Source organism: Ursus maritimus, unplaced genomic scaffold (assembly GCF_017311325.1).
Source record: "Ursus maritimus isolate PB19 unplaced genomic scaffold, ASM1731132v1 scaffold_30, whole genome shotgun sequence".
Taxonomy (NCBI): Eukaryota; Metazoa; Chordata; class Mammalia; order Carnivora; family Ursidae; genus Ursus; species Ursus maritimus.
Genome location: NW_024425564.1, coordinates 672,916 through 700,191, shown reverse-complemented (window position 1 = coordinate 700,191; position 27,276 = coordinate 672,916). Strand labels below are relative to the sequence as shown.

The following is a 27,276-nucleotide window of genomic DNA, read 5'->3' as shown; positions in this document are numbered from 1 at the left end:
TTGCCATGTACATTTGTGTCTTTCTTAGAAGGCTTTCTCTTCCACAGGGTTATAAAAATATCTTTTATGTGTTTTGATACTTTTACAGTTTATCTTTTTCTATATTTAGCTCTTGAATGCATCTGAATTTATTTTGTTATGATATGAAATATTGTGATTTACCTTTATAATTTTTCGAAATGCAGAACCAGTTATCTCAAAACCATATATTAAACAGGCCTGGTTTGAGGGGTGCCTGGGTGGCTCAGTTGGTTAAGCATCAGACTCTTGGTTTTGGCTCAGTTCATAATCTTAGGGTCGTGAGATTGAGCTCCACATCGGGCTCCACACTGAGCATGGAGTCTGCTTGAGATTCTTTCCCTCTCCCTTTTCCTCCCCTTCTGCTCCTCCCCCTCCTCTCTCGCATTCTCTCTCAAATAAATAAAATTTTTAAATAGGCCTGGTTTGAAATGCCATTATTATTATACAAACATATATCTGTTTTGGGGATCTTGTATTTTGTTCCATTGGTCTACTTGTATATTCCTAAAACTGGAACATAGCTTTGTGCTATGTATTGATATCTGATAGAGCCAGTCCCCCTTAGTTTATTTTTTTCTAAAATTTTTTTAGCTATTCTTTTGCATTTTCTCTTCTTGATGAATTTGTACTCAGCTTGTCAAGCTATGTTAACAGTTACAGTGTGATTTTGATTGGGATTATATTGAATCCATAGATTGATTTGGGAATAATTGACATTTTAATACACTATTGGGTCTTCTGATATAGGAATATTAGTTTTCATTTATTCAAACCTTAGTTTTTTGAACTTTATATATTTTTTCTTTTTTTTCTTATTTCTAACTGTAATGAGACTACTTCTAGTAGTATTTCACAAATGCAGTATTTGCTGTAGGGTTTTCTTTTGTAGATATTATTTATCAGTTTAAGGAAATTCTTCTATTTATGGCTTGTTAACTGTTTTTTTAAATCAGAGAGGAGGGTTGAATTTCCTAAAGTACCTTCTTCGCATCTGTGGAGATCATTTGGACTTCTCCTTTACTATGTACTCTCTTAATTTAATGGACTTCCAGTGTTAAACCATCTTTGCATTTCTTGAATTAAACCCTACTAGTTCTTTCAATATACTGCTGGTTTCAAAATGCTAATTTTATTTTAAATTTTACACCTTTTTAATGTGAGTTAATTTTGTGTATATGTGTGTTTGTATATGGTGGGCATGCTATTCCTGTCTAGTTTTGGCATCCGTTACATCTCTCAGAAAGCTTTTCATCTTTTCCTGTGTTCTAACACAAATTTTTATCTTATGCTCTCACATTATGTAACATACCTATTTGAAAGCTTTGAAGAACTTATTCATAAAACTGATTGGCCTGATACCTGATATTGGACTAGTCAGATTTTCTACCTCATTTACATCAATTTTGATGATCCATATTATTAATAAAAATGTCAATTTCATCTAGACTTCTAAATTCATTAAAATACATAACTTTCATTTATTAACTCTAGAGTATATATTGTACCAAGTACATAAACTAAATCTTATTCTTAATGATTATGATATTGGTTACATTTCCTAATTTGTCTTTGTTTATGATTCTCTAGTTAACTCAATGGAGAAATATTAAAGGTCTGGGAAGTTGTCACTGCCACCATTGTGTTTTTGTAGCATTGCAGCCATATCTTGCTTCTAATCTTGTCCTAGTCCATAAATTTATCGGATGAGTTTCCCATTGATATCATGTTAAACAAGAAAGAAAATGCTTAATTGACTTACATTCACCTATCTGGTCATTCAGATTCAAGCATCCTCCCCTATACTCTGGACCCTCACTGTATCTGACCTATCTACCCATTTCAACAGTGGTGCTCAGCTCTGAGCCAAGCTGGACCTTATTGTCCTCAGAAGACACCCTGGCACTTGTCTTACCATTTTTACTTATGCTCTTAGAAGCCATCTCAAAACCATTTTATCCACACTATTTGCTTCCTCCAAGGAATTCCTATACTTCTTACCTGTAACCTCTAATCCCATATTGTTTTGGTTACCTCCTTGACCTGATAATGTCATCTCCTTGTACCAGCTTAGAGGGTAAACCCAGAATTAGCAGAGACTTTGTTATATGTTGGTTTGCTCTTCCCCAGAGCACCCATCACAGTGCTTGGAAAGGCAGTACTCAGTAAATACTTACTGATTTAAATACTTAGAAAAGATTTCTAATTCTTACTTTTCAAAACCTACTTCATGTGTTTTGGTACATTAAAGAGAGGTTTATTATTGCCTGAACCTGATTTGGAAAAACTTACTGTTCTTTTATTATTTTCTGTGACAGTGCCATTCAGTATCCCCAAGATGAAGCAACTCAAAAAGGCAGTTTCCCTACTGAAGTTTGAAATTTGGTTGACTTGTTGTGGTGACAGTTCATCTCTTTTAACCACCAGTGCTTTTGGAATAATGGGAGACTTCCAGTAGTTAATTGCTATTGGACTTCCTTCCTTCCTTCCTTCCTTCCTTCCTTCCTTCCTTCCTCCCTCCCTCCCTCCCTTCCTTCCTTCGTGCAAATAGCTACTTGCTTGTTGTGAAATAACAGTTTTTGCTTATAGTATTTCTTTTGTCACCTGAATTTCCCCCTTCTGGATTCCCCTTTCCCAGATAGAAGACTAACAGACTTTAAACACTCATGTTTAAGGCTCCCTTAAGAAGTCTGCAAATCTGAAAGTTTTGTTTCCCATAAAGATTTTGTCAGGCACCTAGGAGATTATACAGTTACTGATATTCAGACTAGGTTTTGAAGCAACATTATCACTGCCCCCCTCTCTGCAAATGCAGATTTTTGTTTTATGTTCATATTAAATGAAGTGCTCTGTACTTCGCTATGAAAGTAAAGGTCACAGTGAACAACTACATTTCACACAGCTTTAGCCCTTTGCAGTTGTCATATTTTTCTTTCGGGTAGATATAGGTAATGGGTGACACTGTGCTGATTCTAAACTAAATCTAAGCTTTATTATGACAAGTATTTGGCTGAAAAAATCATATTATCATAGGGCCATCTATTTGGGTGTGTTAGAAGTAGTTTATTTTAACCTTATATTTTAATTGCGTTTGTGAACTTCTCCTAAAATTCAGAGCTGCCAGTGCCAAAAACAACTCCATATAAATAACTTCCATTTTCTGTTCATGTGCCCTGTGATTTCATAAACCATTTCACTTTTTGATCTATCAGAAGGACAATTTTTTAGATTTAATAAAAACAGTAGGATGCCGTCTTTGTAAGGAAATTTTTAAATTCCAAAATACCAATAAAACACTTTTCCTACATAATTCAAATTGTGGCATTTTCAACTCTTATTTTTGCAAAGAGAGGTCCCATTAGCAAGGCCTGCTAGAGGTCACTTCTGTAAAACAAGGTTGGACACAGGTACCTTCCATTCAGGGTCGCTGTGGGCTGGTTGCCAGCTGGTGCAGCGATCTGAGGAGAGGCTCAGCCAAGGACCACGGAAGAAGGGTCCTGCGTTCAAAATTCTTTTTAAATGCCTATAGGGCAGTACCTATGGCCTAAATAGAAGTCTTTCTCCATTTTCTCTGAAGCTCCTTACGAAGAACATGTTGCACAGGTCACCTTCCTTTCTGAGGGAGGGATTGTAGCCTTTCGGCTGCTGATACAGGCCAAGATTTATGAGAACAGCTCTTGGTAGCTGAACTATGTCAAAAATAAAAGCTCTTCTAATGCTGAGTGGTTTCTCCATTAATGTTGTTATGAGATTCATGCTCATGTTGATGGTAAAATGCAAATGCAGAAATCTGTGTTGGGCGTTAGTTATGCCTGTAAATAGTCAAAACTGAAGCCTAAATTGAAGAAGTGACAGCTCCTGATTTCATATCCATATTAAATATGCTGTATCTAAAAATAGAACTATTAGCCAGGTGATATTTTGACCTCAAAAAAGGGTTCTAGTTTTGATCCCTAAGATGGTGGTGTCTTAGAATTTCATTGTTAATTGTTATTGGACTTCATCACATTTTGGAATTTCGATATCGGGTATCCGCCAGTTTTTTAATATATTGGAAGCTCTGTTTTAGTTATAAAGGTTCTGGGTGAGAGATCACATCTGAAAAACTGGTATCAAACATTTAATGGCCCAGAATTTTTTTAATTCCTTGAAGCATGTTTTTACTCTCTATATAAGTAGTAGAAATGGAATATCCTGGGTTGAAATTATGACTGTAGAGTTTATTCCACTACCCCTTATCTTTCTTTCTTTACTTAAATATTAAACATTTTGTTGAGAATGGGATAGACGTTTTACTGTTACTAATGCTGGTGCATCCAGTTGGTCTCTGCAAGATGAGAATGAGCTAATCGGCATGTGAGGAAAGTATGGAGAAGTTGGAAATTATATTAACCTTTAGGTTCATTGCTTTGTTCTATTCCAGTGGCTCTCAAAGTGTAGTCTGAGGACCTGTAGAGGTCCCCAAGACCCATTCACGGGTCCATAAGATCCTTCCTTTTCCAACTATGCATCTGTGGAAGGGTGGATTTTCTTGATAGCCCTCATTTAAAATTGAATGCACATGCAAATGTGAAAAGTCAGATGTCTTCCTTTAAGACAGGCAGCTCTCATAATTTTCTTAAAAATTGTATTGTTCCTTTTTATAAAATAGTATGTTTTTATGTTGACATGTAGTTATTTTTGTGAATTTTAAATGAAGTTATATTTTTAAATTTTTTCAGCTTTCATTTCGGAACAGGTACATATCAATAGGTATATCCCACATAAACAGAAGCATGTTAGTATTCTTAATAATTTTTCGATATAAAAAGATCGCAAGGGGGCTCATTTGGTTGAGCCTCTGACTCTCGATTTTCATATTCTTGGGTTCCCAGAATTGAGCCCCACATGGGGCTCTGCGTTGAGCGCAGAGTTTGCTTGTCCCTCTCCCCCTACTTTTCCCCTCACTCCCATGCTCTCTCTCTTCCTCTCTATCTCTAAAATAAATAAAAAATTTGGGGGGGCAAAAAGGTCCCAAGACCAAAATGTTTGAGAACTGCTGTGCTAGGTCAACATGTAACTATGGTTACAATCAACTATAATAATTCCATTTCCCTTCTGAATAGTTATGTATGTTCAGTAATTGCTTTTGGCTTGGATCATTTTCATTCAGCAGTGAAAAATAGATTTTTGAACACCTGACATGCTGGATTACTAAAATGAGTAAGACTTTGCTCTTGCCCTTGAAGCTCATTCCATTTAAGGCCACTACTGGGTAAGGAGAAAAATATTTCTTCCAAAACATATCCCCTGGCCCCAGCAGGGATGTCCACTTTAACTTCTCTTAAGAGAGTCCATCAGTACTAGGCAAATGGAAAACATTCCTGATTTCATTTTCCTTTAGTGTTCTTCCCTGGGGAAGGTGGTGTGGGAGAGTTTTTAATTTTATTTCTATTGAGCAAATAGGCTAATAAGCATACTCTCACACACAAACATACACTAACATTTGCAGAGCTGCCCAGCACTATAATTTATTTAGGGAAGCAGGGGTAGAATGGTAATGAAATTTTGTTGAGAGGCCCTTTATGAGCAAAATAGATAGCTACCAATGGCAACTTCTGACCCACTTTGAAAATCCCCTTCTCATGAATCCCTAATTTAGATCTAAATGGTGTGAGGGATCATACAATAAGTTAGGATTAGAACTTCTAACTGAGAAATTAACACTTAGATTCTGTAACAGGCTTTGTAAATGGTTTAATTTGGAAGCTTCATTTGGAGAAATGGGAGGGCTATTATCTGAGCTGAAGATTTTCTGTAAACTTAGATTCCCACTCATTATATCTTTATGTATCCTTGTTTTTAATCGATGGTGCTTTTCAAACTCAATTATGTAGACAGATTAGGTGTGTTCTTTCTGATTAAAACAATTCATGAATTGCACGTTTAAGGTGAGCTTGGAGGATCACCTTTTCTGAAGGAGATGATTTATTTTCTTGTGCATTCTTATCTGTTCTGATATTCATTTCTTACTGTTTATTTCTTACCATTTACTATTTTAAGTTTCCATGTGTGAATTGAAGGCTTTTAAAGAAGGAATATTTTGCTACTGAAGAAATACAGATTTTTTTTTTTTAAGATTTTATTGATTTATTTGAGAGAGAGAGAGTGCATAAGCTGGATAGGGGAGGCAGAGGGAGAAGCAAACTCCCCGCTAAGCAGGGAGCCTGACACAAAACTCGATCCCACGACACTGGGGTCATGACCTGAGCTGAAGGCAAATGCTTAACTGATTGAGCCACCCAGGTGCCCCGAAATATAGATTCTTTGAATATTTTTTTTTAAAGATTTTATTTATTTATTCGACAGAGATAGAGACAGCCAGCGAGAGAGGGAACACAAGCAGGGGGAGTGGGAGAGGAAGAAGCAGGCTCATAGCGGAGGAGCCTGATGTGGGGCTCGATCCCATAATGCCGGGATCACGCCCTGAGCCGAAGGCAGACGCTTAACCGCTGTGCCACCCAGGCGCCCCGATTCTTTGAATATTTTTAAAAGAAAGTTTTACTTTTTTAATATGGCCACATCAGGAGACGAGTAGAGTTTATTTGATTATCTCCGTTGCATAGGGGCTTTTGTTTTGTTTTGTTTTTTGCTTGGGGTTGTTTTTTTGTTTGTTTGGGATTTTTTTTTAAGTTGTTTCATCAAAAAACTTTTGATAAGATTTTAGAAATCTCTTGAGAGGGAGGAGAATTATACCTCTTGAACCTGTTGTCATAAATCACCTTTTGAACACAGCCTAGAAAAGTGATATGCTGCGTGGTGAACAATGTGCAGATTATGAGAGAGTGGAATTGACAAGCTGGTTAAAGAAGGATGATGCATTTCTAATTAGCCCATAGTGCCTTTAGTTGGAAATTAATTAGATACTGTTATGTAAATGTCATGTTAATTAAGCAAGAATATTGAAGTGTTATAAATCTGCAAAAGGAATGGCTATTTTTGTGTATTAATGTTTTGCAGTTACCGTGAAAGAGCTGATAGAATATTTGTTTGATTATTGAGCTTCTGGCAATTTTTAGCTGACTGACTCCTTGACAGTCCATTTTTCCTAATTGATGTGCTTTAACACGTGGTGTAACTGCAGCCAATGAGGGCTGTGGATCCAGGAGACAAAAATAACCAGTCATCACAGCTGTTTTAAGAAAACCTTTCTGGGTAGATTGTTGATCTCTGTTTATTTCCAAGGTTAAGGAGAAATACTATTTTGCTGTATTTACTCATCCTTAGATTTGGAGTGCCTAAGATGATTGCCGTCCTAAACGCAGCTGCCTCTAAGACTAGCTTCCTCCTTGATGAATCATAGTCTTCAACCAGTCTATGGGATTGACTACACGGGTAGGCTCTGAGGTTTTTTTGACATGCTCAGGAACTCTGTGGGAGGCTGGCAGAAAATTTGAGAATTCCGCTACTTCAGTTTAAAATACAAGTGTTGGTAGTTAATGAGATGCCTTTATTCGGTCCTTCTGGATTTGCAGGTTATAGTGAAGTTAGTATGCAGATTTGACCCCTGTCTTCAACTTTACGGGGCTGAAATTAGTACTGTTTCTCCAAGAAAGTCCACTACCCTATTAGAAACGCTATAAAGATTTCTTGTTGGAAATACAGCTGAAGAATTTTATTTCATGCCTCTCATGTGGAATTGCAAATGCAATCCATAGTGCTACATTATGTATGACACCTTTAATACAAGAATAGAAACATCCCTAGAAGACAGAATAGCGTATTCAGACTTCTGGTGACAAACCACAAACTGCCACAGACATTATTTACTTGCAAATTCCAGACTCCAAATTGTTGAAACTTAGGAAAAAGTCTTTGAATGTAACATTAAGTGCAAAATGATAATCTGTCATTAAATATCTGCAGATAGTGAAGAAATTTGAAAAAAGATACTTAATATGCTTTAACAAAAGAAAGCAAAAAGAAGTCATAGTGATTGACTAAAAGTTGGTTCAGGTTGGTTGATCTTAGTATCATGTGGTTCAGAATCCCCAGAGAGCCTTTCATTAAACAAGGAACTTTAAGTGTGGTTTGTTTTGTTTTTAATATTCAAAAACCCAAAACTTACTTTTCCAAACTCAGTTGCCATTACCATAGGCTAGAGGGTAATGGTGTAAATCATTCTGTGCTTAGAAATATATTTCTTTTCCTGAATGTGATCACACTGAACACGTAAAACACATGCACATACACATACATCACATTCGTTTATAGAACCCAGTTATGAAGAGGCTTCCTCACCTTGCTCCTCAGTTATGAGCTCTGTTTACCCTGCAGTTGGGGAAGAAGAGGAAGAAGGGCCGAAATTAGGAGTAGGGTTTACAATGACTTACTGGACCATATGCTACCCTTCTCAGGCATTAGAAAGCTCAGTTAAAAAAAAAAAAAAAAAAAAAGCCAACTCCATTCCTTGATGGACCAGGTGCCCTAACTTTGACCCTTACTATTAACTCTCAGAATTATTTTTTTTTTGGTGTAACCACATGATACCCATATTATATTTTTATTGTTGTGGACAAAAACTCAAAAAGTTTTCCGAGTGGTCCTTAATTTTCTGTATTCATTTTAACAGAGTTGATTTGGAATTACAGATGGTCCCTGACCTAACAATGGTTCCATTTAGGGTTTTTAGACTTTACAATGGTCTGAAAGCCACATGCATTCAGTAGAAACCATACTTGAACTTTGAATTTGAATCTTTTCCTGGGCTAACAATATATGGTACGATGCTGGCTCGTGATGCTGGGCAGCAACAGGGAGAACAGCTCCCAGTCAACTTCACCTTCACAAGGGTAAACAACCATACACTTAGAACCATTCTGTACCCATACAACCATTCTGTTTTTCACCTTCAGTACACTATTAAATAAATTACATGAAATATTCAACACTTTAGTATAAAATAGGCTTTGTTGTTAGATGACTTTGCCCAGCTGTGGTTAATGCAGGTGTTCTGAGCACATTTAAGATTAGCTAGGCTAACTATAATATTCAGTAGGTTAGGTGTATTAAATGCGTTTCCAACTTGGGATTTTCAACTTATGATGGATTTATCGGGACATAACCCCATTGTAAGTTGAGGAAGATGTGTAATAGTGTAAAGGTAGATATAATCTCCTGTGATGACTATTTTTGAGAGTATAGGAATTTTGTATGACAGTACAATTAGTGTAGAATATATGTGCAGTGCTCATATGCATCCATTCTGGATTTTAAAGGGTTTCATAGGTTATAGTCTTTCAGACCAAACTTAATTCCAAGCTTTCTGTTTATAATATTGTCCAATTATCAAAGCTGGTGTGATATATTATCACTGCTAGTCACTCATGCTGTCAATTTGGTTTGGCTCAACTGTGGCTCTGTTTGTACTTTAGTGTAGTGTGGTGAATACATTGGATTGGGTTGTTAGTTTAACAAGCTCTCTGGAGAACACTTTCATGGCGACGCATGTTGAGATATGCTAGGTAGCCTTAAAGTTATTTGCGTATTTGCCAAAACCTACAGAAATTCATTCATCAGGAATTTTGAAAAGGATCAACTCTCAACCCACATATTGAGGTAAAGATTACATTTTTTAAATATGGGAGTGTTAATTCATGAGTCCCAGCTTAATTTCTTTAGGGGTTTTGATTTGACCAATTTCTCCCTTCTCTCATAATTTTACTGGATGAATTATTTTATGTCCTTTTAAAAAAGCATTCTGATAGTTTTGCTGTTACTGAATCTTGTGTTCCATGCAGCTCATGATGTTATGGGTACTCAGTGATCTTGGCCAGATATTGAGCTGGGAGTTAAAGGAAATGTTATCAGAGATTGGAACTGACTGGGCTGTTAATATTTACACTGTGTTCAGCTGGTTTTAAAATGTGTGCTAAAATCACTTCTATGCCCACCCCCACCTGTTGCATCAAAATTTCCACAGTCTGGGTCTGGGAATCTCTGGTTTGAAAATGCTCCCTTGAACTTTCTAGATTCTGGAAATGTTCTAATATTTTTGTCTGATGGTTGTTGCACAAGTATGTATAGGTTAGAACCCTTCAGTTTGTCTGTTTAATATTTGTGCACTTCGTTCTAGTATTTCATTCTTTTTGTAATACCTCTTCTTAATTTCTTTTTTTTTTTTTTGATCGAGTAAACTACTCCCAGTGCAGGGCTTGAACTCAGGACCCTGTGATCAAGAGTCACATGCTCTGCCAACTGAGCCATCCAGGTGCCCCTTGTAATACCTCAATTTAGAAAGGGTTTTTTAAAAAAACACATTAGTCTCCTGATTTCATCAAGCAGCTTGCGGTGGGTACTAAATAAACACTATTAATTACCCACTGTCACATAGTCGTGACCCAAAGTGGGTCTTGCCTCTTGGGAACATAAAATCTGGTGACAGAGAAAGCGATGACGCATAAGATACAGCTTTACAGTTTATGAAGTCTCTTTGTACCGGTGATCTCATCAACACTGCGGCTCATAAGCAATGTACTGTCCCCATGTCTTTGTTAATCTTATCCTGGATTACTCAGCAAGTAGGGAGTAGTTGCAGGACTTTAAGTCTTCTATAACAGCCTGTAATTCCCCAGAGATAAGAATGCTTCAATTAACAACAAAAACCAAAATCAAAAACCTCACATGGAGGCAAAAGTTAAAGTGTTTTTATGGAGCTGTAGAAGCCATTATCCGGAGGGTTCTTAATGGATATGGGATTTGTGTCAGATTTTCCTACAGCTCATTGTCACTCCGTGTTGCCTATTTTTCATGTCAACAGTTGTCCATTTGGATTCTGGAATTTTAGTTAAGCTTTCTCTAGTGATTGTGATATTTGTAGAAAAATTTTCAACTGAAACACCTTGCTCTTTTGGCCTTCCAAGTTTTGGGTTTTTCTTGCCTCATTTTTGAATTCTTGAGAAGTATTTCTGGAAGATGCTGGCCAGTGATAAATATTGTTCTTCCTGATGACATATAGCATTTATTATTTGTTCCATATTCTTTGGCACTTGGTCATTTCCCATCCAATTCTTTATTATTGTCATGTATTGTTCTTTATTTACGTATACAAATTCTGTCTTCCTAAAAGGAATATAAGCTCCCGGAGCATGAGACTATCCCATGTGGTGGCACATAGTAGGATTTTCTAAGTGCTCTTTGACAGTAACAATACACTTCCTTGGTTTTTCCTTCCTTTTCCTGTTTCCCCTCTGTGTCTTCTTACACCCACTAAAGTTTGCTGCTGTTATGGCCTTGGTGTAGGAAAGAGTGGACTAACCATGAACTTCTTAGGTGGGATCTCTAGTCCCTAAACCCATGGATGTTGGTGGCATAAACTGTAGGAATAGGGCTCAGAACTCTTTCATCTTTCTTTTCTATTTAATGGGTAACTTCAGTGATAAGAAGTCTTATCATAGTTGGCATACCACTATGCCAAGAAACCATGTTTCCTGTTGCTAGTCATCATCACCTGAGGAGCCTTTTCAAAATACTGTAACATTTGCCTGTGTGTTCTATTCCTTATGATCATCACCACTGCCCTGCCTAGGGCATGTCAAGAACCACTGGTATTCATGTTTATAGAGTAACTGCCTGTTTCAGAAGGTAGGGCATGGTCCTTAACATGGGAGGGTTGGACCATATATCAATATCAACTTAAGAATTTCTTGGTGGTCCTGATTCTGCAGAGTGAAATTACTGCTTTTCAAGCCTTCACCCAGTAACTGACTGTATCTCTTGCATACTCTTGAATTATGCTTATCCACCAGATCTCTGGGCTCACAAAGATTCCATAAATGGCCCATCTTCCTATCATATTCTTATAAGTAAGCCAGATATTCTTCCTTGTTGAGTAATGCTCTCTTTATATATTAAAATGATCCTTAGTTTTTTGTTAAACAGTGTTTTGTTCCTTAGGGAGTGTCCCCTCTTTAAATAAGGCTAGTTTTGCAATAAATTCAAAAGTGGGGTGACCACTGAGGTCAATTTCAGAGGGAGTGCTCCTGCTTATTGCTCTGTGGGAAAACTTACTGGTAATTTCCTCTCACGTAGATTGGAATTCTAATTAAAATTTTATCCTCAACTTCTGAACATTATGAAACTCCATTGTTTTTTATGAAAAGCATGTTATGATATCGAAAGACTATGGACCTAGAGTCTAAATAGCTGAACTGAAATAAGGTCTTTAGAATTAACCTTCCGCCACTACCACCTCCATCTTTCCCACTGCCCCTCTTCATACGTATTTGCAGGTTGATCCCTGCCTTTTTCAGTTTCTCTTTATCCAAGATAGCAACTTTGGGCATGTAGAAGGTATGTCCTGACTGATGTGCCTGCCTTTCTGTTTCTAGGTGGGCCATGCACAGACACAGCTCATGTCTCGTTAATCACACCAACCAAAAGATCCTGTGGTACAGGTACGTACATCATTCTTATCTGGATTCATTCTTATCTGGATTCTTCACAGAAATTAGCTGCTGGTTTTAACATGGTGTCTTTGCCACGGTACTCTCTAATTTCTTCCATCAATTGTCAAGTGATGTATTATGTGCCAAGTATTGGGAGTGAAGGTGGAATGAACAGGGGTCAGAGTTGTGCTTTCTGAGGTCAGATTGAGTTAATGCTGACAGCTAGAACCAAGAAGATGGACATTAAAATTTACCTACTTCCTAATGTATGAAGAACATTATTAAGACATTGAAACATACAGAAAATACAGATACTTGCCTAGTTTCTGGCATGTGTGTGTCTAATTTGTCTAGGTCTTGGACCTATTACGGAAACATTATATTTAAATAATGGAGCTGGAGGATGAAAGAAGTTTTGTAGTACAGATTATCAATGTTTTAACTTGACAATTATAGTATCCTAATAGTTGAAGAAAATTATTTTCTGCCATTCATCTTAAAGCCATGGGGTATGCTGAAATCATTCTTTTTAGGTGCATGGAATCCCAAAAACATCTTTGTGCATCTGTGATATTTTTTTTTTAAATGATTTTTTATTATATTATGTTAGTCACCATACAGTACATCCCCGGTTTCCGATGTAAGGCTCGATGATTCATTAGTTGTGTATAACACCCAGTGCACCATGCAATACGTGCCCTCCTTACTACCCATCACCGGTCTATCCCATTCCCCCACCCACATCTGTGATATTTTTATTAAACATGAAGTCATGAATCTTGTAGCTTTCTAAAGAGCAGTCGTAATACCATTGCTCCCTTACTTAGTCTGTAGCTTAATTTATCTTAAACAATATTTGCCTTTTCTAATAATGCTGCCTGCTATTTAAAATATCTTAAAGATTATATTTGGAAGAGTCAAAGTAATTATATTGTTTTTCTAAAGGTCACAGAGTCTTTTTCATAACTTAAAAAGTCCTTTTAACTCCCCAGCAGAAATAGCACAAACTATTTCTGTGTACAAAGTTAAACCGAAGCCTCAGTCCCTTTAAATGCTCATAGTTTTGTTGTTAAACCTGAAACAGGCCTGTCCTTGCACAGTTTCAGAGTAACGTCCAGGCATTGAACTCTAAGGAATTTAATTTTACTCTTCTATACCAGTTCTGAGGCATCGGGTGTGTGAGATTGTCCTGGCATGCTCTCATCCCTCCTGTGCCCATACCCAAGCTCTCCTGGGTGAGACCTGGTTGAGATAGAAGAGAGCTGTGCCCTGGGGTAAGGCCGTCCGTCCTGACTGGCCAGTGGAAGTTAGAGAGCCATCTTCCTACATCCACTCCAGCCAGAAGCTTGAAAACACTCAGAGCCCTGTGATTTCAGGCTCAGCACTTCACATGCCCAGTATGCTTTATTTAGTCTTTCTTCTTTCGTTTCTTTCAGTCTTGGCTCTCAGGGCAGAATTCACGACTGGCACTACTGACATGTTGAGGTAGTCAAGGAATGGGCTTTGAGTACATTGGGTCATCCTGAGAGATTTAGAAAGGAGACTCATGTGCTCAGTGTAGACACTGCTATTAGTAGAAACCCTCCCTGAATATCATGTGCTTTTGTCCTTCATTTTCTAGGCAGATCTCTTTCCTCTCTTCTGCTTCCATACGATTTTGTTTATCTAAAAATAATAACGGCATTTATTGCATGTTTACTACATCACCAGACGCCCCTCAGTATGTTTTATATACATGCTCACTTATCTTCAGAATGGTTCTGCAAGATGATTATTCCTTTTTTATAGATGACAAAAATGGGCACTCAGAAAGTTAAATATATTTCCTGGGGTGGTAATATTGCTAGTAAGTAATAGAGTCAGGACTTGAACACAGATCTTTCATTCTTTTACTAAGTTTCCAAATTTCTAGTATAGTTAACATACAGTGTTATATTTGTTTCAGGTGTACAATATAGCAATTCAGCAATTCTCTACATTGCTCAGTGCTCACCATGCTATGTGTGATCTTAATCCTCATCACCTATTTGACCCACCCCGCCACCCACGTCCCCCCTGGTCACTAAGAGTTTGTTGGACACTGATCTCTCAGGTGCTATGTTGTTTTCCACTACATAATGTTACTGCTTATCGCATTTTATTGTAATTACTTTTACTCCCATCCAGACAGTGGAAAAACATATCATTGCTGAAAAATGGAGAAAGAGAAACAAGATTTTGAAACACTGCATACTGTGAAGTAGTTTTTACAATGTGAGTTCTAGAACAGATCTGATGTCAGATCCTAGCCTAGCCGCTTACAAAATGTGATTTTGAGCAAGTAAGTTAACATCTCAAAATATGTTCTTCATCTGTAAAATGGGATGATAAATCTATCTCATAGGTTTGATGTAAGAAATAATATACGTAAAGCTCACGTAATCTTCAATAATGGGAGCTACTATCATACTATAATCACTAAAGATTATATGTGGTGTTGATAGTGTTGATACACATTAGTATGTATTTTAGGCAGAAAAAAGAGTAGAAATTAATAGAATGGATTGCCATATCTAGTTTCATTAATTGATTTTGTTGATCACATTTTTTGTTGCGTGCAGTACTATATTAGGAGCCGAGGGTAATATGCACATGATAAGGGAGGCATTGAGTTCTCAGTCACACATTTTCAGGCCTCCTTTTAGGTGAATATACTACCTCTTAACTAGAAAGAGATTGAGAATTTTCTGGCTTGGAAGGAAATTAATGCAATGTGCAGGTCACTCCCAAAAAGCTTGAAGGAAAGTTGAGATTTCTTAGTGTGGACATTAAAGGTCGTCAAGTTCAGGCTGCTTCACTTCTTTTCAAGAAGCCTGCCTGCGCCCCCTCAGGCTCCTTGAGCTAGCTGTATGGCTTCTGCCTTACACAATGGCCCTGACTCTAGAGGAAAGAGCTTCCTGATTTTCAGAGATAAATTAAATGATTTGCTTTGAGAATCACGGGTTGACTGTTTCCATCTTTCTGTCCTGGAATGAGAAGGTTGCGCGTTGTGGGGATTCTGGGCATTTTTCCTATGAATCACCACCGGTTACTTATTGTTGTATTGCTGGAGTGTCTTGTATTCTTTATGTCTAGTCTTCAAGAGTAGGACACATGCCCTGTGGTGCTTCTGCCACAGTGGGTACCACTCACTGCAACGGTACTCCTAAAGATCTCTCAGACACAGGCTTCAGGTGTAGATGATTAGTAAATAATTACCTTACAACCACATGTTATTTCTTATGAGGTGTAGAGTGAGACCTTCTGAATTAGACTACACCAGCTTTTCCCAGCCAATGTATCCATACAAGTTTGGACCTAAAGCATCCTCTAGCATAATAATGACCTTATAGGGGGTGCCTGGGTAGTGGTTCAGTTGGTTCAGTGTCTGACTCTTGATTTTGGCTCAGGTTATGATCTCATAGTCGTGAGATCAAGCCCCACTTTGGGCTCCATGCTGGGCGTGGCGCCTGCTTAAGATTCTCCCTCTCCCACTCCTCTACTCCCCCTCTGCCCTCCCTCTCTAAAGCTGATAATAATAATAGTAATAATAATAATGATACTGATGTTATATAGAATAAAGGATACTTAGGCTAGAATAAAGTGGTTCTTTAAATGAGTGATCTCTGAAGAAGGGCATAAAATATGTAGTCTGTGAGGTATGGGAAGAAAATAGTAAAAGCTCTTCATCTCAGCCTTTTAAAATTTCTATTTTCCAGATTCATTTCATAATTATATATTAGTCTATGCACATAGGTTAAAACCAGCAAACACATAGAAATATATATAATACTAAAGGTACACAGTCGAATATCTTAGAAACACGTGTACAATCAGAAAATATTAGTGACCTCTTCAGTAAATAGGTCGTTTTCTTTTTAGTACTTTGACAGTTAGATATGAAGATTAGCATTAGACTCATTATTATATGGCTTTAATACGTCAAGGCCTGAATGTAAGCCTGAATGGTTGATTATGTCTCTATTTTTCAAGTGACTACTTTTTGATCAGAGGGTATTTATTTTAGAGAGATGGATAGCTGTGTAGAGTGGTTGGTCTGTAATCATCAAAATGAGAGTGGGAACTCTTTTTAAGAAATTGCATTGTGGGAACTATGAATCTAAGAAGCAGATGTCAAAAAGCAGCAGTAGTGGCAAATGAAAGATCAGTTTGTATTTGTGAGCCAGGTGAGAAAGGCTTTTCTTTAGATGCTGCCTTTTAGTGACATAGCACTATTAACATTTAAACTCTTCGTAATCTTTAGATGGCCCAGGGTGGGGGGAAGGGTATGCGCTGTGATCATTGTGGTATTTAAGCCGAGAAAAATGAAGTGAAGCTGTATGTGGCTTTGTCGAGCTTCGGGATGTCTATAGTCAGCAAAGAGTTGAGAAGGGCTGCCAAGTTCCAGGTCGCTTTTGGTTAGAATGTGAGAGTTAGGGGCGCCTGGGTGGCTCAGTCGTTAAGCGTCTGCCTTCGGCTCAGGGCGTGATCCCAGAGTCCTGGGATTGAGCCCCACATCAGGCTCCTCCGCTGGGAGTCTGCTTCTTCCTCTCCCACTCCCCCTGCTGTGTTCCCTCTTTCGCTGGCTGTCTCTCTCTCTGTTAAATAAATAAATAAAATCTTAAAAAAAAAAAAAAAAAGAATGTGAGAGTTAAAGCATTTCATACCTTCAGATTACTAGAGAGAGCTTACGTTTCTTCCAAGAGCTCAGAATGTTTTGCACATGTTCCCTTCTTAATTCTCACAACATTCCTGCCAAGAATGAGTATATTGTGAAAGAAAGAGTTCACTTTCCTTGGCAACAGACCACCAGAAAATTCCCTTTTGTCCTTCATCTTTTTTATCAGGTTACACCTTAAGCCAAAATGTTGTAATCTGAGCTATGGTTGTCTCCTTCAGGCAACTTTATTTCAAAGATATTTGGGTATTTAGGTGAATATATGAGGTCATATTTTTATGTTTAAAGTGCATTGTGGGGCAGGAGGGAATTTCATAGGATTTCTTAAAGACCTGTAACTGTTTCTTCATTAAGACGTTTTTACAGAGAGTTACAGCAAAAGAAATAAGTTTGTTGTGTTTCATTTATTGGAGCTTGCTGTTAATGAACCTTAAATTGTGTGCTGTAATTGACAGAACCATGACTTGTCTGAAATTTTTTTGGAGAGATAGGTCTCTTTCCACTAGGATCCTTGAACAGTGACTAACTCAAGGACCCTGCTTCTTACAAGTGGGGCATTACCCAATTCTTTGCTTTAGGCCCTACCTTGAGTATATGAAAGGATAGACTTTTTAGCATATGAAAAAAAGCAAACTGCTCCTTTCCTAGTTCACCACTCTTATGTGCCTTTATTTTGTTTTTTCATTTTATAGTCCCTTTATTTTTTATTTTTAAGATTTTATTTATTTATTTGAGAGAGAGACAGAGCGAACACAGGCAGAGGAAGCAGCAGAGGAAGAGGGACAAGCAGACTCCCCATTGAGCAGGGAGCCTCACACATGGCTCCATCCCAGGACCTTGGGGATTATAACCTGAGCCAAAGGCAGACGGTCAACTGCTCAACTGACTCAACCACCCAGGCGCCCCTATAGTCCCTTTATTTCAGAAGTTAAAATAAGGAAAAAGTCATAGGCAGGTTTACAGACTTGATACTGTCAACAGCCTTTTGGTTTACCATATCTATATTCACTTTTACTCTTCTTCCAGCAAGTATGTTGGGTAAATAATACTTTCTCTGATGCAATTGAAAAATGATGGTTTTTAAATACTGTGTGTATGTTAAAAAATGTGATTATAATTAGTGGAATAGCAAGTAAAATAACCATTTGTGGGGCCATAAGGGAGCGTTAGTATTGCCTGAGATGAAAGCAGAAGGGACTAGAAACTGTCCCATTAAACATCAAGGCAGGTTTTTCTAGAAGGTATCATCAGTTCCACTCTATTGTAAGAAGCATGTTAATTCCTTTTAACTGTATATCCCGTGTGTGCTTTCTTTTAAAACTTTTCTTTTTTCTTTATTTTTTCCCTCTCCTTTTCCTTTTCCTCTTCCTCTTCCTTTTCTTTCGAAAGCTTATGTTAATTCTTTGGAGTTACCTGTTTTTCTTTTAGTGTGATGAACAGATACCTTTGTATTGTTCATTGCCCCCCCCTCCCAAAAAAAAAACGTTTTCTTGACTGACTTCTCTTAGACAAGCTGCTTGTGATATTGTCTGGTCTTTGAAAGACAAGGGAAGAAACCCCCTTTCACCTGAGAGTTAAGAGAACATTGATGTGCTGAACACTTTCCACATCTGTGTTCAGAAGCCAGTTAAATGGAAATGTTTCATTGTTGTTATATTACCAGAAGATTTATATAAGATCTTTTACATTGATTCAGAAGCTAAAGGGTGGTAGTGTTAAATCAGAGGTGGCCCTGTAAATCTGAGAAATACCTACAGTTGTGTGTTTTATCTCCTGGTAGAGTCAATATTCATGGAAGTACCTCAACCAGCTGTATGGGTAAATATTACATGCTGTTAGGTGACCCTTCTGTAGAAGATGCTTTGGTGCTTTAAAGAGACATGGCTTCGGGTAGGAGTTCAAGTGTAATTCAGTTCTCTGTTTCGTTCTTTCTCCTTGGCCCTTCAGGTATAGCTTTTCCCTCTGGTCTGCAGTATCAGCATTTGAGACAGAAAATTAGAAATTTGACCTACTTATGTAATATGCACGTTCCCATCAGGAGACTATTAGGGAAGATATAAACCTTTCATATTTTATTAGCATTTAATGTAACCATTGAAGAAAGATCAAAACAGTAAATCTGTCATGGCAAAGAAAAAGGATTAAAAAAATGTTTTACCTTGTGCACTCATCATCTTGGGTCCTAAAAGAGTTCATTTGATTCCTGGGGCAAAGGACAAAATGGATACCAAATATTTGACAAGATGCAAACATTTCTCTGATCTAAAAGGTCTGCCTTCATGTGTTTTACCATAGAAAACAAGCCACAGGTTATCATGGTATGCCTTAGTGGCTGCTTACTGATAGTGTGTGGTTTTTGGCAAGTAGGTGGATAACTGGAGAAAGGAAATAACCTGTTAAATGCCTTTTCTTGTGTTGGCTTTTATTTTCTGTAAAGATGTTCATCTGCCTGACCTGTTGCTTATGTTAAAGAACAGGAGGAGGTAGTGAGGCACTGTATAAATAGGTGATTCGGTATGATTTGATAGTCAATATGCAAATAATAGCAGGTGATTTTTAAAAGCACCTTGCACGATGTATAGATTTCAGAAAAGTTTGAGGAGATCTTACCTGTACCTGTAAATGAGACTTTGGTCCCATTACCACCAACTGATGTGGTTGCATTATAGGCAGGCTAGACATGTAACGTGTAAGTTTGCTGGACTTGAAGCCAGAGGCTTGTCTTAGAGGACTTGTTTTGAGTTTTGCTCCTAAGAAGCAGTAGCTCCTTCTCGGAAAAACGGCTGATCTAAGGGAATGTCAAGCCAGGGCGCCGGTCTTGTCAAGAGGCGTTTCTGCACTTGACGCGTAAAACCTCACTCCAGTATCAAAAGGAAAAGGAAGTGTGATGAGGCTTGCTGTTGTTTCGGATGCGTGTATATGAGAAACCTAGGCTTTAGTGCTGAGCTGCTCGTCGTCCACATGCTTTGTGCAAACTCAGTTTGCTTATTACATCCTTGAATGCAGTTAGACCTGCTGTGTGTGGAGGGGGGATGGGGAGGGTTGGGTTTTGTTGGGGGGGGGTTCTATTTTCTTTTTCTTCTTTTTTTTTTCTTTTTGCATTTATGGTCATTTATTTTATCATAGCTTGTACTCTTACCAAGGAGAAAAGCCTTGAACTTCTATTAATTAGCTGTTCTATTGCTCCAGTGGGGCAAAATGCCTGAGCCAACACTATTTGAAAGGGATATCAAGGGAATTTAATGTCCCTCTCCTCCTTTGAAACTTTTGGATTTGGGGGGTTTGGATCTGGGGGTGCTTCAGATGCTGCTCCATAGTACGTATGTGCCTGTTAGAGGGCAGCATGTTAGAAACGTAGCTTTCCCGAAGCAGTCTTACCAGAAGGAGCGTGATAGAGCAGCCACAGAGCTGCATTATAAATCATCCGAGCCTCGCAATGATACTGCCCATTAAGGAGACTTTTTTTTTGCCCTACTCAGTTCCTGGCTGTACTAATAGAACAGCGCATCAAGCAAGGCTGTAAATAAAAGTTATTACCTAATAGGTGGGTACCGAAGTGGAACGGACGGAGCTGAGGCATGGAGGCCTTATTACTGCTCATCAGCAATTATAAACAGGATAAAGTGTCTGGGACTTGCGCTGATGCAGCGAGGCTAATAGAGGCTGGGAATGACACTAGCCGTGATAGGATGATGTATGCTGATGGGTTTTTACAGCCTCATCGTGCTTGCTTCCAAGACAAGTCGTGTTATCCGTTTTCCTGCTTGCTCATCTATCTGAAGAGACAGCCCATTGCCTGTTCTGCCAGCAGGTGGGCTGGCATTTATTCCTCATACCTGAGTCTGCTTCTAAGGCACTCCCCTTGTGAAGAGTCTTAAATATTTCATAATCATGGCCGATTAAAGCTGTAATCTTATTGTATTGCCTGCTGTCATTGTTATAGATCACACCTTCAGAACTGGTTGCTTATGTGTAATATAGGACCAGCTGAGACACTGTAGTCAGTCAGCCAGTTCAGTACTTTATTAAAAGACCACTGTGACAGAGTCCTGTAGTAAATTCAGTAGGAACATGCTAACGAACTAATAAGCATGCATCTTGCCCCTGGCCCCTTATGCCATAAAGAGACAGAAAAAGTCCAGAAACATAAATAACAACTAATTCCAGCTTTAGAGAGCAAGAAACATAGCTAATATTTATTTTTTAAAGTGAAGACAGGGATGATAAGTTATGCTAATTATTACAAACAAATAAAATACTGATGTCTTTTTTTTTTTTTAAAGAATTATCTTCCTGATGAAATGATTAAAATTTAGTTCCTTAGAGTCAATAGGAATGATAAGGGGGCCCTGGAATGTGGAGGCAAAGTCTAGCAGTAGGACTCTTCTTCTAGTGAATGGAAAACTGCAAATATGACTTGGCAATGCTTTTGTGTAGCAGATAAGCACCTAATACTTGGGAAAATTGAGATACAGCTCTGTTCAACTTTGATCACTCAACTTCAGTAAATCACAGTAATTAGACCTTTGAGATGGGCGAAATCTGTAGCACAGTCACAGAGGAATGCTTTGAAAAGGGCTTACCAGTTTGATCCAGGAGTTTATGAGCATTCTGGTAGTTGAGTTCTTTGTCATTTGTGCCTTTAAATGAATACTCTTATTTATGCATTACCTTCAAACTAACTTATCAGGAGACTTCGGCTGTTGGAAAAATTGTGGTATTTCTATGGAGTTCTTTGATGCCTTAAATTATGCATAGGTGTGCCTCATTTTAAAGAAGCTTGATGTATGATAATCTCAATATTACAAACCAGATAAACTAAGAATTAATGTTACAAGAGAGTCCTTCAGTCTGTAAAATGCCTTGTCATTGTGCTAATAGGTTTTTCCTTTTGCATATAAAGTAATCATTTGACTTACCAATTCCTGCTTATCCCCCCTTTTTTTCAGAGTGTTTTGTAGGTAGTGTCCAGTGGAATGGAGGAAGAGAGAGAAATTAGAGAAAAATGTTTTAAAATAATAATAGGATTTAATAGCTGATTAGAGTTGGCTGAAGAAAGAAAATGAAGTTGAAAAACTGGGGAACCGAGGGAAGAAAGATATGGCTGATGGCAGGGAAAGAGTGGGAAGAAAAACTGGTTGAAACTGTTTTCAGTTTCTGATGAGCTAAATTTTAGGTTATTACAGCTAGTCCTATAGAAAATTATAAATATAGGTCTAATTTGGAAGTCATTAATCTAGAAGCAATGATTAAGGGCATGAAAGTGAATAAGGGAATGAACACAAAAGAACAAGGGGCTACTAAGGACTGTACTTTGGGGGATGGGAGAGAGAAAAAGAAACCAGGGAGTTAAGGAACCTAAAGAAAGGAGAAAGCTGCAAATGTCATGAAAGAGGTAAGAGAATAGGGGCCAGGAGGTACCAGGACTGAGGAAATTGTTGCCTGTGGCTATCAGAATATTATCAGGAAACCTGGAAGAAGTTAATGTACCATGGTGGGAAACCAGAGCCTATGCTGGGTCATTAAAGAGGGACTTGATAACTAGGAAATAAGGGCAGGAGAAGGAAGTCATTCAGTTAAGGAGTTAGGGGAGACTTTAAAAACTAGTAAGGTAGTGGTGGTTGGAGGAGAAATGAAGTTAGGCATTTCTTGACATGGAGGTGTTTAAGATAGGGAAATATTTTGCCCTTGTTAAGATACAAAGGAAAGGATGATCCAGCTATCCCACCACTGGATATTTACCCAAAGAATGCAAGAACACTAATTCAAACGGATACATGCATCCCTATGTTTATTGTAGCGTTATTTACAATAGCCAAATTATGGAAGCAGCCCATGTGTCCTTCAATTGATGAACGGGTAAAGAAGATAAAGGAGTGTGTGTATACACACAAATATATATACTGAAATGTTAACAGCTATAAAAACGAATGAAATCTTGCCATTTGCAATGACGTGGATGGAGCTAGAGAGTATAATGCTAAGCGAAATTCATCAGAGAGAATCACATACCATATGATTTCACTCGTACATGGAGTTTAAGAAACAAAATGACCAAGCAATGGGGAAAAAATGAGAGAAAAATAGAGGGAGAGAGAGAGAAAGAGAAAGACAAATCAAGAAACAGACTCTCAGCTGTAGAGAACAAACTGATGGTTATCAGAGGGGAGGCGGGTGGTGATGGGGATTAAGGAGCGTGCTTGTCGTGATGAACACAGGGTGATGTATGAAACTGTTGAATCACTATATTGGACACCTGAAACTAATAATAACGCTGTGTGGTAACTAACTGGAATTGAAGTAAAAACTTAAAAAAAAGATACAAAGGAAGGGCACATGGAAAGAGAAAAGAAAAAATATTACAGGAGAAATAGAAGAGCTACACAAGCAAATTTACTTAGAGGTAGAAACCCAGAAGCATTAGTTGCCTCCAAGAGTATAAGGAAAGAGATACAGATAAAGAGATTTTCTTTTTTAATGTATAGGTGGCTTGGGTATACTCTCATCCCCTAGGTTTCCTAAGAACCACAGCTTTCAATTTGAAGCTCCTTTTGTCTTCCACTGGTGACTAAATCATAAATCATAGTCCTGACTTTCTTTCAGATAACTTTTAGTTTGAGAGGACAACACATTTTTTCTTCTGACCCCTCCCCAGACTCAACTGAAATAAAAGCACAAAAATAACATAGAGACTGAACTATATAATATAATTGTGTGTGTTTAACATAATCAGCACTATATAAAAATATATAATATAATAAATATAATTGTGTTTAACATAATCAACAAAAGATTAAATTTTTTTTCAACAAAAGATTTTAACACAAATTTCTAGACATTGTAATGGGAATGGGTTGAGGCTGAAACTTGGTGACTGCAGGGGTGGCAGCCACTGCATGCAAAGAAAGTTGTAAGAGAAGCAGTGCAGAAAACAGGTGTCCACTGAAAATGTATTTGTAGAACAAGGAAGGAAGGATAGAGTTTGGTGGTTAAGAATGGTGGGCTCTAGAGGGAGACTATGTGGGTTCCCCTCCCAGTTTCCCAACTGTGTAAGAGGAAAAACCAGTTGGACTACTCTGTGAGCCTTTATTTTCTCCTCCGTAAAATGACAGATCTAACTGTAGAGTTGTTCTGAGGGAAATGAGGTCCTGCATTTAAAGCACCTGACACATAGTGCCTGATAAATGTTCAGTAGGTAGTAGGGATGTGAACAGAAGGTACCTGATGATGACGGAGAGTGAGGAGGAACTTGAAGGAGTGTAGAGGGAAGTGAGAAAGAACTCCCAGCTCCAGTAGTCTGGTAGGAAAAAGACCTAGAATCAGAAACTGGTGATGAGGCCCCCGAGGCCAAGCAGATTGGAGAGTGGAGGTCAGTGAAGTCAAGGGAAATGGGGAGAGCTGTTAGCAGTTCTTGTTTGAACGCATGAGGGTTGTGAATGACAGGAAGCCCAGAAAACTCTTTCTTAAGAAAACTGGACATCAGAACTGGGAAAATCAAACTTCTTTTTTGTTCTGTTTTGTTTCTGGGCCTAGTTTTAAAAGTAAAAATTTTACTTTTGTGTGTATTGGTGGAAAGATTTCACAAGCTTGACTTCCAAAAAAACCAAAACAAAAAACAAAAACAAACCTTCTATCCTGAACTCTTCTCTAAGCTTTTATAATTGAGAACTCCTCTTCTTTCTGGGGGCCAGTCGCAGTATAGTAGCCACCTAAGATTGATAGTTTTCTGTGTGGTTAAAATCTTAATAAAAAGGCTGGCTATTGCGTTCACACCAACAACATGAAAGAACTTCAGCCAATAAATTCAGTTCTTTATGATTAAAAATCAGACAGTTTAACCTTGGAAACATTTTTGTCACAGGGGACTTCATATTGTTAGTTATCTGAACAACCAAGTGCCTCTCTGGGTTCAGTTAACCAGCCTCCCACTACATATGTATAATTATTTTTAGTGCATATACACACACTGCTATAAAAGCTTATTTGGCCTTATGCTCCCTGCCGTTCTGAATTCTCTGTTTCATTACCAGTATCCACCCACAGAGTTTCGGAAAGCCATTCCCAAATAGCAGAACCACAACTCTGAATTTTAAATAAACCACATCTCTATTAGCTCAGTGGACAGGGGAATTACTTACACGCTATGCATTCCCCGCACCATCCACTAGGCGTTCCATCCACCCCATCAAAACTTATTAAAAATGTATACATATATAAGCAAGAAAATGGGGCATTTAACTCAGACTGTTAATTCCTTTAGCAAGGAATAAAGAAAGAGAATACAGCAGAAAGCCTTTAAGATTTTTACCTTGAATGTGGACCAGTATTTCCTTGAAAAAATATATTGGGCACTGCTTTTTTGTTAGAGAATGTTGAACAGCTCTTTTCCAAAGATGTTATTATATTACAGCTTGAATTATATGTCCAAGTATGCAGGGTGGCTTTTAAAAGAAAGCTGGGCTGCGGAGGGAATTTGTATAGTACTGATTTGAATGGGAGGTGTTAGCTGCAGCAAAGTCTGTTTTCCAGCTTGACATTAACTGATAGTTCCTGTAACTGACAAGGATTCCCATATACTTTTGCTTTGGCCTCCTGTTGATAAGTCCATTTCTAGAAGATTAAAATCACTTCTTAAGGTCTTGGTCATCATCCTTCCTGGAACAGCAGTTGCAGTAATTGATGCAGTTAAAAATGGGTCCTTACTGGGATTTTAAGAAGTGCAGACTAAGAGAGTGACATGTAAAAAAAAGTCTGTGACTGATCATTAAAGTTTACTTACAGATAAGTGTTGACTTCACTGCAAACCTGGAGAAGCATGAGCGTTGACCTTACTGTTGATTACTTGCTACAACGATCTTGTCATGCACTTTCCCACCAGACCTAAGTAATGTCACCATTTCTGGGAAGAAATTCAGCAAGCACTCTAGCCAGTCATCTGCAAGTATGGCTACCCTGGAATATAATTTTTTAAACATAATTTCAGATTTACAGAAAAGTTACAAGGAGATTACATCAAATTCTCACTTTACCCACCCCCACCCCACACCCCCAGTACATTGGCTTTTTCTCCTCCCCTCCCTATTGATGGGTGTGTGTGTATGTATGTGTGAGTTAAATCCATATCCCTAACTATTTTAGTAAGTTGCCTTTGTTACACTAAAAATTTCACTGTGTAATTCTTAAAATCAAGGTATTATCTTAGATATCCACAGTACAATTTGCAAAGTGGTGAAGTAAACATTGATACTATAATATATGATTTTTTAGTATGGTGGTTCACAGCATGAATGTTATGGTAAATAGTAATTCTTTTAATGAAGAGTGCTGATGAGCAAATCCATTGAATTGAGGTTAATATGTTAGGCACTTTTCATAATAATTTTATTCAGAATTCTTTGCCTCTAATTTTGCAAATGGGATTATTTCTCTTTCGTTCATAGGTCATTTTCTTAAGGCAGCTCTCTTCAACCTTCTGTATGCTTGGCAGTACCTGCAGCAGCCATGATACAACCCTAAGTAATGAATGAAAATCAATAAATAGGTAGGATTTCCTGATTTTCAGGAAAATCAATAAATAGGTAGACAGACAACGCTTTCTCTGGACAAGTTTTATCATCATATGTTAAGTTCTGACTTTAGGTCCATTTAGCCTCGCTTGAGGAAGAGTAACAATGAGGCACAGAAGTATTTAAGCTGGAGCGTTTACCCTGGGAATAATGAGTCCAAATACTAGTTCTTGGGTGGGAGAAACAAAGCAATAGGTAGAGAGAGGAGCTGAATTAAGCTGATGCTAAATTAGAAAACAAAAGCGGTTTAAAAACAAATGAGCCATTGAATTTTGGCATCTATTCAGTTATGCATTCAAGCTGATATTTTTTAAATAGTAAAATAGAAATGTTCAAACGTTTTTTCCCCTTACATCAAACCTGGACCACAGCCCTACAAGAGGATAGTCTCTCATTGCAAGATTACCATCATTAAGGACTTATTCCCTGTTACAGAGTTATTTGTTTTTGTTGTTGTTGTTGACCACCGGTGGAATACTAAATACAGTCTCTTCTGCCCTTTCCCCTGGGGCTTGCGTTATTAGCCAGATAGGCACAACAGTTGGACGTGAAGAACACTCACGGGGAGGGT

General features: G+C 38.0%; 1 protein-coding gene across 1 annotated transcript in view; it reads left to right on the top strand.

Annotated features, from left to right (window-relative positions):
• ZFAND3 (zinc finger AN1-type containing 3) overlaps positions 1 to 27,276 on the top strand; it is a 325,188-nt gene that overhangs the window by 254,822 nt on the left and 43,090 nt on the right. Inside the window, exon 4 of the mRNA XM_040644651.1 lies at positions 12,387 to 12,452. Coding sequence (XP_040500585.1) covers positions 12,387 to 12,452 — 66 coding nt within the window. The remainder of the gene's footprint in view (positions 1 to 12,386; positions 12,453 to 27,276) is intronic.